General features: G+C 49.1%; 2 protein-coding genes across 11 annotated transcripts in view; both read right to left on the bottom strand.

The window, feature by feature from the left end:
• Positions 1-11037, bottom strand: part of MEIS2 (Meis homeobox 2) — a 209372-nt gene extending 198335 nt beyond the window's left edge. For 4 of the 10 annotated variants that reach the window (XM_021098059.1, XM_021098046.1, XM_021098074.1 and 1 more), the window contains exons 1-6: positions 9942-11037; positions 8448-8680; positions 6777-6918; positions 6014-6064; positions 4947-4997; positions 4018-4167 (exon numbers count right to left, since the gene is read on the bottom strand). In XM_021098059.1, coding sequence (XP_020953718.1) covers positions 4018-4167; positions 4947-4997; positions 6014-6064; positions 6777-6918; positions 8448-8680; positions 9942-9953 — 639 coding nt within the window. In that variant the 5' untranslated portion in view covers positions 9954-11037. Of the gene's footprint in view, positions 1-4017; positions 4168-4946; positions 4998-6013; positions 6065-6776; positions 6919-8447; positions 9302-9370; positions 9651-9677; positions 9888-9941 lie in introns of those variants that run through there. The other 6 variants (XM_021098084.1, XM_021098058.1, XM_021098049.1 and 3 more) reach the window with 6 other exon arrangements.
• On the bottom strand, positions 10039-12558 carry LOC110259520. The gene is made up of 3 exons (XM_021084938.1): positions 12468-12558; positions 12299-12389; positions 10039-11084 (listed from the first exon to the last, which is right to left on the bottom strand). Exons 1-3 carry the CDS (start codon positions 12556-12558, stop codon positions 10847-10849), a joined length of 420 nt encoding a protein of 139 aa, XP_020940597.1. The 3' UTR covers positions 10039-10846.

The raw sequence follows: 12811 nt of genomic DNA, 5'->3' as shown, positions 1-12811 counted from the left end.
ATTTTCTTCTCTATACTTAATATGTCCAAAAAAAAATGTGTAGTTCCTTATGAACATTAATTGGGAATAACAATATAACTGTACGCACTTCAGGTGAATGGAGCTTAGGTGAGAGAATAAATTTCAAATATATTTCACTTATCTAAACTTGATCTAAAGATAGGTAATCTTCACATACAAATATACATATTTCATTTGTCTGCTCTAGATCTAAAGATGATCTAAAATTTGGTAAAGTAAAAAATATAGATAACACCTACTATTCAGAAATACTAAAGACTAGAAAAAACATGGTTATTCTACAACAGTTTTCAAGTTGAAACTTTAAAAAAAAAAAGAATTGGTTTCTTGACATGTTTATTTTAAACATAATAAATTTGAAAGTCTGGGAAGCTTAATATGAACTGCAGCAGGAAAATAGAGTTCTATTTCTTTTCACCATCATATTTTTTTCTCCCCCAATATATTCCAAAGAATACTGCAATAGCTGTTTCTTACCCATAACAATTACTGTTATGTTATAATAAGAATAGAAGGGAAAATGCTTTATGTTAAAAATATTAGCAGGCATTCACTATGAATATACTAAACATGACAAAACAGTAGCCAATGTTGCAAATTTTATTTTCTATTTAATCCCAAACTTACTTTTATCACTATGCCCATCATGTAAGAGTCAATAAGAAATGAACAAATTCAGTATCTTTCCTGAATGTAATATATAGGAGGTAAGGCATTATGGCTGTCTTAATGCACCTATGTCACATCAGATTATTTACATAAAATTATACAATGTGAAATCAGCATGATAGCCTGATTTACTAAGTAATAGTATATAAAACTCATTATTAAAACTTTGCCAAAAATACTTGCTTTCCAGCTATTTCTATAAATTACTCTTATACACTTCTATTTTTCAATTTTTTAATAACAAAATTAAAAGCTATTTTGGTACCTAATGTTCTGCTCCTGATGCTTCTCTCTCTGCTTTCCACTACACAGACTCACACACTTGTTCTTTCTTTTCTCTTTCATTCTCTCTCTCCCTGTCTGCTTCTTCCTTGAACACACACACACACACACACACACACACACACTCATTCACTCACATACACATGCACACAAAGTAGCTTGATACCACTTAATAAGGATAGAGGTGTATGTGTTTTGGGGGTGTCAAACAGCTGTCACAAACTGTCACCTCCAGAAGAGAAACCTTGGCACACAACAAATTAAACTACACTTCTTTTTTAGCTGTCATTATTCATAGCCAATAAGTTGAAATGCTCTCAGCATTTCATGTGCAAATAAAACCACGAGGACGCCAGTAGATCAGAATAGTGGGCCAACAGATAAACCAGAGAAAACAACACGCTGTCTTGGTCCTTCTGAAGTGGCTCATCATCACCCCGGCACCAGTGTGCACCAAATGAGATCCAGCCTGGGGCAATATATTAAATGTGCATATCAAAGCAAATGAAAAAGTAAACCTGGAGATTCAAATTGGACACATTTACATGCTGAAAATGTCCCACTTGTACCACTTTTCAGGTAATGGGTCTGATGTATTTTTTCTTTTTTTGTGGCTGGGGTAGGGGTGGAGGGAGGAGGGTAAGCTTGCACAAGACACTGAAGCATAAGAGGACTCATTTTGCTGGGGGAGGGGAGCAGGTGGCTGGAAATGAATGGATTCTATATACCTATGGTAGAGAAGTATCAAAAGTGGTAAGAAACTCTCCAAGGTTTTCTCTCACCTCCTGCATAAAATTCAAGTCTGGGGCAAACTTCACCATTTCCCACTCGGTTTGCTGGTGGAACAAATTATGGCTTCCTTTCAAAACAAATAGCAGGGGGCTAAAGTAAAAATGTTATAGTTCAGACTCTAGGAAATAAAAGGCTTTGAATTATGATGCCCAATGAGGTGGCAAGCCCTCATGGGTTCAAAATAAATCAGTTGTCATATTTACTTGATTGGGGGCCTAAAAGAAATGACACAAATGTTACAGCTGACTCTTTTATCTGAAGATGATGATTGTTACATTATTAAAGCACTATCTTCTTAGGTACAACTTCCTTCTTGAGTGTAATTTAATATTACAATACTTCCATAAGTTGGCATCGTCTACCAGCCAATACTCTAAACAGCCTCGTTTATCTTATCTCTTCTATGTAAACATCAGCATGCTCTAGTTCCATACATCCACTTGAAAAGACAGTTGCCAAGAAACTGTTCTAGAAAACCAAGTAGTTAAGACCCCTTAGAACTGCCACAAGAAAAGCTTTTGGCTTCAGACAACTGTGAACTTCTCATTCTACAAACTGTATAACTAGATTCCTTCCCAGTCCCCCCCAGTAGTGCAAGATCAGGTGAATTTAGTAACAGGGAGCAATGAAAATAAACAAATATATGATGACAACAACAACAACAAGAATACTTCTAAGATAGTGTCATGCCTCATGGACTACAATCATACATTGTATAGACACATATCAGCAAATAAACTTTCCATAGCTGCTTGTTGCACCCTTCTGATTTCAGTTAATACATTCAATATATGAAAGAGTTCCCCAAAGTTTCTCCCATCGTGATGAAAAACGCCAGGAGTAAGGACAGGCATAGGAGCTTTCAACACCGTGGTATTTATTCTATCTCAGAACTGGACTTTGGGACTGAGGTTTTCTTTTCTTTCTTTTTTTTTTTTTCTTTTTTTGACTTTTGTTCTTAAGCTCTGTGTGTTCTTTCCACATAGCACACTGGCTAATAATAAAAATCTGTGACTGTATATTTTCAAAACTTTGGGGGGCAGGAGGAGGAGAAACTTATTCTCGAGGCATCTCATCTCATTCCTTTTAACACCCAAGGATGGGAGGTGAGGATAGTGGTACAAATGGCCTTCAAGTCCCGATGCTCATTTAACTCCACAGAATGTTAAATTAATATTTCAGCCACCAAGTTATTAGCCGATAGCCTATACCATTTAGGTTGTGAGTTTAATTGACTGTAATCTATAGACACCCTGTCCCCCATCCCCAGGCTTGAGTTCCTATAAATAAACTGCTGTTCACACCCACTCTTTAACCTCGCCACTCGTGCCTTGCCTACCAGCTGCAATCTTTCTTCTCTTTGCTTCTTTTTCAAATTTTCAATCTCACTACATATGCTTTTTTTTTTTTTTTTTTTTAAGCATCAGACTCACTAGATGGGTTCCAAAATAAGATTAAAAACAGAGAGAATAAAAGAAATCTCCCTTCCTGGCCTAACACACACAGTCCCTCCTTACTACACTCTCTGTCCTCATTCACCAACTGTTTCAGTGTTAAAATTCAACCACTAACCTATTATTACTCAATCACAACTCCCTTCAGCTTTCTCTAATACATTGTTAATGTTTGTTTCATCAAGGTTACTGTCTTTTATTATGAAGATACTTCGGGCCTTGGCAATAAGTCCATATACTGACAATAAGTTTCTATACAGCAAAAACTCTGAGAACTAAAATGTGTTCATTCCTTTTATTTCGAATGCAATGCAAGACTGCCAATAATTCTCAGAATTGTCATCTCTGTGAGAGACTAGGGTATCAGCCCTCCCTCCTCAATTCTCTTTTCCATCAGTCCTCTCTCCCCATCTTGTCCAGCTTAGATTTCCTGACTCTTTCCCTGCTGCACTGATTACAGAGTTGAGAAAGCAGAAAAGGCACCAGCCACCATATCAAACAGACAATTTGCTAACACTCAAGTCACCAAATCCAGGAAACTTTACACATTAAGAGCACAAATCACTCTATCAACTCCTGTGCCCCCCCCCCATGCCGTTCTCCACATCAATAAGGATGGGGTCCAAGAAAGGGGAAACAGAGGTGAAAGGTATTGGCAGAAACAGTATGAAAGAGACCCCCAGAGAGACTAAATTATTTAAAAAGACAACTAAGTCATGGAGCTAGAGGTGACAACAAATTTTTAAAAAACTGCCTTGCCCAGTGGTCTTAAACGAATGCCAAAGGCTCACAGACTTACATGGTCAGCGAGGTTTGTGGAGGAGCCTGAAAGTTCTTCATGATCTGATTTGGAGCTGCCGTCTCTTTCATCAATGACAAGGTCTATAGGCATTTTCCCCTTCAAACAGCTAATGTACCGGTGGCAGAAGTTATCACACAGTTCATGGACCTAGGAGGGTAATGGTGGAGGGTTCAGCTCGAATTGTTGATGTTGTTGTTTTGTTTCATTTTTCAAGGGAAAAAAAATATCAGGTTGCAAGCTTACATTTGGAAAGAGCAACAGTGCCATGTCTTCCAAACTAATTCTAATTAATGGGTGTAATAGTTGAAGGCGAGGAAACAATAGAGCAATTGTTGTAGCAGATATTATTCTCCAGAGACTTCCCTGAGCAACAAGTTACAATGAAGGGGGCAGAAGAAGGACTGGAAGTAACTGGGTTCAGACTCGGAGTCCAGGGAGGAAAATCCGATTTGATGATAACATCAAAATGTTAGAACACTGGAACAACATTAGCATTTGCCATTCAATAAGCTGGGAATTCTGTATGTTTCCAGGGGAAAGTGATTGAGCCATAGAGCAATGTAAAGACACCCTAGCGAGGATGATTCCTTCTGCTTGCACCTAACACCCGCTCTGGGCCTAATAGAGATGCAAGCAGGCTGGACGTCCAGTAACACAAATGGTTTGCTGCATTTCAAAATAATCCTGAATGCCTGGGGGAAAAAGGGGGGAGGAGTGGCTACTTGAAAAGGCAGGGCTGTCCTAATTCACTCATCCTCTGAGCCCCTGGATTGAGGAGCAATTTGAAGGAGGACTTGGTAACAAGTTCCTCAAAATCTCTCCAGGTGCTCAAACTCCTCAGACTGGAGGTTTGTTTAAAAACATCCCGACTCAACCAGGAGAAGGAAGTGACTAAATCAAAGCGGGGAGTGTCGTTTCCTGCTTACCTTTTCTAACTCCAAAAGATGAAACCTTAGTACTTGTATTGCTTGTATCATCTGAAAGAAAAGTTTAGAGTGAGGAGTTAAGGCTCGGTGACCCCCGTGAGGTTTATAATGGGGGATGGTCAGGGAACTGGACTGGGGAGAAGACGCAGGCAACTGGCCTGGCAAAAACCCACACATTAAGAAATCGTCAGAAAAACCAAGTGATTACGGATCATCTCTGGCTCATTGGCTACGGAGTAGGACTCTGACTCAACCTGAGCCGAAGCATTTGATGTCTTTGCACCTCTTGTTAACGGAGCTATTTGTAAGGGCTGCTTTCCTAGGGACAGGCCTTCTTTCCCCGCCTGAGTCCTCTTTCACCGTCTCCTCCCTCGACCTCAGGCCAAATTTTAAAAAAAGAAAAAAAAAAAAAGAAAGAAAGAAAGAAAAGAAAAAAAGGGAGAAAGAAAGAAAAAAAAAGTCGCTTCTCAGGGGAGAGAGAGAAAGCTTTTTAGAACCGCACACCCTGCGAAATCCGTCCTTACTAAAGAAGGAAATACTCAAGATGAATGGTGAGGCAGGGCCTTTGAAAGCGGATTTAACTACTTTTAATATTGAAATCGTGCAAATTAGCAAAAGAATCGCACCTAAAAGTGGCCTGCGCCGGCCTGCCCCCCACCCCACCCCCACCCCACTCCCCACCTCCCCGGCCCGCCCTCCGCCGCGCCAGTGGTTACTTCCTTCAGGTCAGCTGCCCCGGGCCCGACTGCCTGCCCCAGCAAACAGAGGAAACAACTCCCTCCTCGCCGCCTCACTCCCGGGGCCGAGACCTGGGGCGCATCCCCTGCCCGCGCTCCCGGCGCCGCGTCCCCGCAAGCTGCCGCCCTGGGCTCTGCTCCTCCCGACGTCCAACCCGCCCTTATTCCCCGCTCCCTGGCGGGGGCTGCCAGCTCCTGTCTTCCTCCCCGGCGCTTTGGTAACTTCCAGAGGGCTCGGCCCGAACCCCCTGGAGCTCTGGGGCTGGACGGGTGCTTCTGGTCAAGGGAGGGGGCCCAGGCTGGGGAAAGGCAAGCGACGGTGAACCTTACCAAATTGTCCAGCTCTGGATTTGAGGAAAAGAGTGGCTTTTCGGCGCGAACCTATAGGAAGCAGGGAAAGGCAGCATGAATTACCGCTCCTTGTAAAAGAAGAAAAACCCTGTCAACCGCCTAAACTGTAGTGTGTGCGCGGGGATGGTGAAAGGGCAGTGGCGAAGAGGCGAGCGGCTTTGGTAAAATACCTGAAACAAACTAGTGCCTTAAAAGAGTGGAGTGGCCTGGAAAAGAATCAGGGCCTTCAGGTCCTGGCCCCATGAAGGGGAACCGGGAACCGCTAAGCTGTAGCCGAGGACTCCGGGCCGTTCTGTGGGCCGGGGTACCTCCTTATCCTGCCGTCCACGCGGCTGGGCTTCGAAGCCTCCTTCACCTCCGCGCCCGCGCCTATCGCCCCGAGAGGCGCCCAGCTTCCTTCCCTCCTGGGCGCTCTTGGGGCCCTTGAACCCCTATCCCCAATTCTGGCTCAAGTAGCTGCAGGCGGGGGAAAAGGCCAAGCCCCAGATTAGGAGCAGGTCAACTTTAATTCGAGGGTCGAGCCCCTGTATTCCTGGCTTGGGGGAAAAACAAACACCCATATTTATCTCCTCTTCCAATTCGCCTCCAGGCTCAAGGATGGGGAGGAGGCTTAGAGCGCGGACTGGGCCGGAGAAACAGATCGGGTGTCCCTGCCTCTTCCTCCTCTTTCAAGTAAAGCTCGGAGGGGAGGGGAGGGGGAGTGGGGGGCTGCAGGAGGGGGAGTGGGTCAAGAAGGTTGGACCTGCTTGGCGAAGACCGCGATGTCCTCGTTGAAGGAGTCGGAGGAGCAGACGTCTCCGCCGGCCACTCCGGGTTCTCGGGGAGTGCAGGTCGCCAGCTCGCACTTCTCAAAGACCAGAGCTAACAGAGGAAACAACGGGTGCCTAACGGGCAGCGCCACGCAGAGACACACACACGGAGACGGGGTGCAGAGGGGAAGGAGCAAGAACTGTAATCAACAAGTTTGGAGGGTTCGGATTCCTTCTTTAATACAACAGGCACGCACCACACTTTACAACCCTTCCTCAGCCAGCGGAGTCTGGGCCAGAAACAGAAAGGGGGTGGGGGGGAACGACCGGGCCCTTTCCTTCGGCTCAGGACTCCCTCAGATCGGGTCTGAGAAGCCCCTAGCCACTTTAGCCCGCCAAGGAAATAGAGCCTCGGTTGGAACGTAATGAAAGATCCAAAGAGCTCAAGCAGTCTGGAGCCCGGAGTTGATCCAGACCCACTCCCCACACTACAGAGGCCGCTCCACCAACCGCTGAGACCCTGCCCTGACCTCCCAAGAGAGGAACACTCTGTGAAATCCAGCATTGCTTTAACTCTGCGTCTTAATGGGCATTTCAGAGGATGCCCACGGTTCATCTACACACACACCCTGAGTGATATTTTCTCCATCTAAATCGAAGAGAGTGCTCGTCTAACCTCTCCACCCCCTTCGATATATAAACTTGTTTGCTCCCCTCCTAATAAAGCCCTGCGTGTGGGGGCCAAAATAATAGGAGTGGTACACGCTGAAGAGCTTCCTTCCAAAGACCACATTTCTCTAGCAGGCAAAAATAAATAAATCGAGTGTTAAAACTTGGAAGTGTGCGTGCGCGTCTGCCCTTTGTGTTCCTCCGGGCGGTTTAGCTACACTTGGGATGCTTGCGGCCTCTGGCTTCAGGCACAGTTGCTGTTGTCCCCTCCCCTCTGGCATCCCGCAGCCTTCCCCACCTACCCTCAGCTGGCAGAGCTGGAGTGGGATATGTTTCGCCCATGCACCCCCATCCCTCCCCGAGTTCTCTCAGCATTTAAAATAATTCCCAGCCGTCTCCCCAACTTCCCTAAGAGCGGCTCTCTGCAAGCAGCAGTCCCTTCCACCCCGCTGCACTTCAAGGTCTGCCCCCTTTATTTACAGAGAATTAAGAAGAGGGTGATTAGGACTTCCTGGCCGACAGAAGCAGCCCTGATCCTAGCTCAAGCAGCATTTAGTGATTCCCAGGCTCTCGGTAGGAAACAGAAAAGAGAAAAAAGTTGCTCCTCAGCAGCAAGAAACTTTCTCCTTCGTCAAGGCCTCTGTTATGGAGGCTGAAAGGACCAGCTCTGCGTCCTTTGGCCAGGAATCCCGTCCTTGGGGAGAAGGCCCTGGCAAGATTCTGAGGACTCAGTCACTCCCCGCTGTAGGGTCCGGAGTGACGGGGCCGTGGGGTTGAAAGAAGCCCACTCGCCCCCGGACTTACATTAAAGAGGTAGAAAAGCAGGCCCCCTTCGCTGTCCTTTCTTCAGGCAAGCGGTTCCGCCCCCCTACCCTAAGGAGAAACAACTCCCCACTTGGTCGTCCACCCTTCTCATCCCCCACAGAGACAAACACGTACTCGCACACACCCTCACACACGGTATGCTGGGCCAGGAGGGGTGGGGGTTGGTTTACCCATAGATCGCGTCCTTGTCCCGCTTCAAGGCATCGTTGACAGCGGATCCCATGCTGGCCGGCATGACATTGGGGTGCGGGGCGTGCGCGCCGTAGTGCTGCGTGGCGTGGAGCGGCGGTCCGTGGTTCAAGTGGTGAACCGGCGGGATCGGCCGCGGAGCGTGCGGGTCTCCGTACATGGAAGCAGGCACCCCTACTCCGTCCATCCCGCCGTAATGGGGCAGCTCATCGTACTGGCAGAACCCGGCAAAGGGGCGGGGGGCGAAGGAGGTGATCGAGAACCAGGAGACGAGGGGAGACAGGAAAAGAAGTAGGGAGAAGAGAGCGAGGAGAGAAGTGAGGAAGGAATAGAATGAGAGACAGGGAGAAAGGGAAGGAAAGAAGGGAGGAGGAGGAGGCGGGGGGAGGGGGACGGGAGAGGAAGAGAGAGGAGAATAAAAATAAAAACAAAGTCAGAAAGGAGAAGAGTACCGAGCACAAGTTGAACATACAAGAAACCAAACCAGCCGAAACAACGGAGTTGAAAGTTGGGGATGGGGGGTGTTCTTAAATTTAAAAAAAAAAATGAAAAATTATGAACCGAGAGCAGCGTTTAGAGCCGGGAGAGGGGGCGGTGAGGCCGGGGGCTGAGCCGGCGCCGGGAGGTCCCGCTCCGGCCAGAGGCAGCAGAACCGTAGCGAGCCAACCGAGGGAGAAGTGGAGTTAGTGTGAGGAGGAAGCCCCGGATCCCACCCCTAACCCCCCTTCGCCTCCTCCAGAGGATCCAATAAATCAAAAGGCGAAATGAAACAAAATAAAGAGAAGAAAAACGCTAATAATCAGGAAGAGAACGCCGAGGACGAGGGAAGACTGGGGCCAGTGCCTCCCCGGGGGCAGGGAGCGGAGGGTGGGAGGGGGTGGGAGGGGAATAACGTGAAAGTTACCAGAAACATTATTTAGCAGCGGATTCCCTGCGTCCTTGTCAATTTCAGAGACAAAACAAGCAGCCCAGGCTAGTCTAGGCGGCGGCGCAGCGGCTGCGGCAGCGCGGCCCCAGCGGCGGCCCCGGCGGCGGCTCCTACGCAGCCGGTGCCCGCCCGGAGCCGCGGGAGCAGCGGCGGCAGCGGCGCAGCAGCGGCAGCGGCGGCAGCAGGAGAACCGGGGGAATCGCGCTGCTGGGGTAAAAGCTGGAGCGAGGCGAAAGCGTGTAACAATTGCACTCGCACACACACACACACACACACCACTCACACGCACTCGCCGCCCGCCCGCTCGCACAGCGCTGAAACACGCGCGCCCAGACACGCACACACGCACGCACACACACTCGCACACACGCAGAGGCACGGGGGGGAAAGAAGCCGATGAATAATTTTGCTGCTATTTTTTTAAATACTGGCCGCCATCATCAAGCAGCGAGCAGCAGCAGCAGCGTTGAAGGGAGAGGAGGCAGCGGGACAGGCCCCTCTTAGGAGAGGATTTATATCTAGGTAAGTGTTGGAGATTTAAACCTACCCTTTGCGCCATCAGTCTGCGCTCCAATAAACTCCTGGATGTGTCGTATATTTAATATCCCAGTCCGGATAAGAAAGTGATCTAGGCTGAAGATTCCTTTTTTTTTTTTTTTTTCCAAACCAAGGAGACTTCTCCCAATTCTCCAATATGTTATTTTTAGGGAAAGAAAAAAAAAAAAGCCCAGGCAACACAACGAAGTTTTTTTTTTCCTGTGATATTTCTTCTTTTTCTCTTTTTTCCTCTTCTTCCTCCTCCTCCTGATCTTCCTCCTCCTCCTCCACCTCCTCCTCCCCCCTCCCCTCCTCCTCCTCCTCCTCTTCGGTCCTCCTTTCCCCCTCTTTCTCTTCTCTTCCCCTCAGTTGGAAAAAAAAAAAAAAAAAGAAAAAGAAAAAGAAGAAAAAGAATAAAAAAAAATTGTCAAGCCCCCGAACTGAAGGTTACGAGCGGCCCGTCAGCAGCCCACATGTAACCGAACTGTCGTGTTTCATGGCTTTTTGCCACTCCAGCTGTCAATCAAAGCCCGGAATGTCAAGGTAGTGAATGAATGATGGTTGATGATGATGAAGAGGAGGAATCTTTCAGACCCGTTTTTTTTCTTCCAGTAAACTCCGCGAGGGGTTTCTGCTTCTTGAATTTTTTCCTCCCCCCTCCCCCTCGTTTAGCTTTGCCCCCGCTGTATATATAATATGATCCTCTCTCTTTAAAGTATCGTTCAAAGAAAGCAAGGGGGGAAAAATCAAGAAAAAAATGAATAGTTTGCAAAAATTGGACTTCCTCCCCCCCTTTCCTGGTAGGTATTTTGTCTCTCCCTCTCTCTCTTTCTCGCTCGCTCGCTCTCACTCGCGCTCGCTCTCTCGCGCTCGCTCTCTCGCGCTCTCTTTCTCTCTCTGGGAGATGAGTGAGTGTCAGTAGGTGTTGGCAGGTTGGCTGCTGCCTGGCTTATAGAAGAGCCTCAGTTTGGCGGCGCGGGTCGGCGGCGGGAGAACGAAATGACGGAACCCGGAAGTCGTGGTGGCCATAGCCCGTCGTACGGCGGAGACACATCCCGGGAGTGGGGAGCGGGAGCGAGGAGGAGCGCGCCGCGCGGAGCCTCTGATATGCAGCGAGTGCGATCGGACTGCCCCGGTTGGGGGGCGGGAGAGACTGGGGGGGGGCGGGAGGGGGAGGGGAGGCAGGAACCTGGTAGACCCGAGCAAATCAGCGAGGCTGCTCCTCCGCGGGGACGGCGCGGGGGGAGGCGGGGGGAAGGAGGGAGGAAGAGGAGTGAGAGAGTGTGTGTGTGTGTGTGTGTGTGTGTGTGTGTGTGTTCGCGCGCGCGCGTGCCTGTGTGTGCGCGCGCGCGCACGTGAGAACAGAAGGAGGGAGAGAAGGGGGGAGAGAGAGAATGAGAATGAAGAGGACAGGGAGAGCGCAGAGAGGAAAACTGCAGAAAACCACAGGGAAAGTACGGTACAGCCTCAGATTTTTTATTTTTTTTTTTAAACTTACTTCTAGGTCATCTCCCCATCACTCCCGGCTCCTGCCTAACGGGGTCGTGACGGGGACGTTTGGCATGGCGCTCTTGCTTTTGTTCCTTTTAATTCCGCGAGCCCCTACGCCTCTGCCAGCGGACTTTCGTGCCCCGAAGGCTTCTTTTTCTTTTCTCTTTTTTAAATCTTTCTTTTTTTTGCTTTCACCCAGGGACTGCAGAATCTGCAGACAGTACCACCGTCCGACTAGAGTTTTGTTTTTAAGTGGTACTTTCTTTCCTGTGCAGATCCAGGACGCTTGTTGTCTACATTCCATCCCCCCCACTCCCTGCCCCAGAGGAGAAGAGACCAGCTTAACTCAAAGAGCACACGCTCCAAGCTGTGCGGACAAGGGGCCACCCTGGAGAGTCTTTGGGGGCCGCGGTGGAATCAGGAGGGAGGAAGTGGGGTGGGAGTCATTTGGGTGTTTGATGTTCTCTGATGTTGCCAAAGGGAGTGTGTGTGTGTGTGTGTGTGTGTGTGTGTGTACGCGCGTGCACGACTTGTGTGCGCCTCCGAAGTGGATCCCACTTAGAGCTGGGAAGCACTGGAGAGGAAGAGAGAGAGAGTGGTGCCTGGCGAGGACTGGCCGGCACTCCCTGCCCAGCTTTGTTGTGGTCGCCTGGAGCACAGAGGCCAGGGCGCCGTGTCGCGGGCTAACGGCACTGTTAATTACACCGGACAGTTTCGCGGGATCAAGAAGATGGGACCGACTCCGAATGAAGTTTTCCAAAAATGAAAAGCAGGAGAGTGGGGGGGAGGAAGGTAACTACCCCTCATCATTTGTATAGAAAGTAGTTTTAGCTAGTGTCTCGCGGAATCCGTGGCTGGAGCTGCAACCAGCCTCACCTCCGTGCGACGGAGTATCCCGGCAGCGGCGCGTCAATCACTCCGAGCCCGGAGCTAGGGGCGGAGCTAAGGTCTCCCAGCGCGCGCGGCGCTGCAGACCCCGAGGCCCCCAGGCTCTGGGCAGCCTAGCAGCCGGCCCAGAGCTGGGAGCGTGCCCTCTCCCAGCAACTTGCGCTCGCCCTGGCTAAGGGCCACCGGCCCAGAGAATTGAAAGCAGACTGTTCCTCAGCAGCCGCCCCCTTTTCCAACTTTGAACCCATTCTGGAGAGTAAAAAGTAGCGTCTCCTCTGCGCCGGGCTTTGACCCGACTTCCCGGGAGATGGTGGAGCGAGGGCGCAAGGAGAATAATGTAGTGTCTGGGGGTGGGGGGGGTAGGAGAGAGAGTAGGCAGACAGGTTTGTTTGTTTGTTTGTTTGCCCGTCCCCCCCCCCTTCACTGTAAGCTTTTGGGCAACTCTCAACTGGGCTTAGGTTGCAGCCTACAGAGACTCCAAGCGGAGTAGGAGAAATTTGG

Source organism: Sus scrofa, chromosome 1 (genome assembly GCF_000003025.6).
Source record: "Sus scrofa isolate TJ Tabasco breed Duroc chromosome 1, Sscrofa11.1, whole genome shotgun sequence".
Lineage (NCBI taxonomy): Eukaryota > Metazoa > Chordata > Mammalia > Artiodactyla > Suidae > Sus > Sus scrofa.
Note: the sequence above shows the minus strand (reverse complement) of the source record. Positions and strands in the feature narration are given on the sequence as shown.